Genomic DNA, 599 nt, shown 5'->3' with positions numbered 1-599 from the left:
AGTTGCTCGATCACGTAACCAGGAAACTGTAGGTGTTAGATGCCGTGGAGGATCGCTCGGAGGAGTCTGATTGGGATATAGGTAGCGAGGATAGGGATGTAGAGTAGTTATAACGGGAATGTATATAAATAGCTTAGGCGTAATAGGAAGGCTCAGATAGAGAGAGTTGTTGGCCGACGGACAGATATTGGCGCTTCGTCTCTCCCGTACTCAACGCTAACCCCAGGAAGTCCGGAGGACAGGACAGGAAAATTGCCAGGAGCGGGAGAGAGGAAGGAAGCGCCCCGTAGCGCAGCAAAGGGCCGCGCAACTGACGAACGAAGCGACGCCAGGAATTTTAATGATATAACAACAGTATTAGAGAAACCCTTGCCTAATAGCTATCAAGATATCACGATACTATAACGGTACAATAGACTGAAACTAACTTAATCTGAACTCCTCGAGTCTGAACTCCACAGATCTGAACTCCTTGACTTAGACCTCTTCGACTTTAACCTCCTCGACCTTGACCTCCTCGAGTCGAAACTCCTCGAGTCGAAACTCCTCGACCTTGACCTCCTCGACCTTGACCTCCTCGAGTCGAAACTCCTCGACTT

General features: G+C 49.1%; 1 protein-coding gene across 1 annotated transcript in view; it reads right to left on the bottom strand.

Moving 5' to 3' along the window:
- Nucleotides 1-477: 477 nt before the first annotated feature.
- Nucleotides 478-599, bottom strand: part of C8A04DRAFT_38683 (uncharacterized protein) — a gene marked incomplete at both ends in the record, with an annotated part of 2,563 nt that continues 2,441 nt past the window's right edge. The window contains one exon of the mRNA XM_062784314.1: nt 478-591. Coding sequence (XP_062635410.1) covers nt 478-591 — 114 coding nt within the window. The remainder of the gene's footprint in view (nt 592-599) is intronic.

The sequence above is a fragment of the Dichotomopilus funicola genome (genome assembly GCF_033296635.1).
Source record: "Dichotomopilus funicola strain CBS 141.50 unplaced genomic scaffold C8A04scaffold_50, whole genome shotgun sequence".
Classification (NCBI taxonomy): Eukaryota; Fungi; Ascomycota; class Sordariomycetes; order Sordariales; family Chaetomiaceae; genus Dichotomopilus; species Dichotomopilus funicola.
Note: the sequence above shows the minus strand (reverse complement) of the source record. Positions and strands in the feature narration are given on the sequence as shown.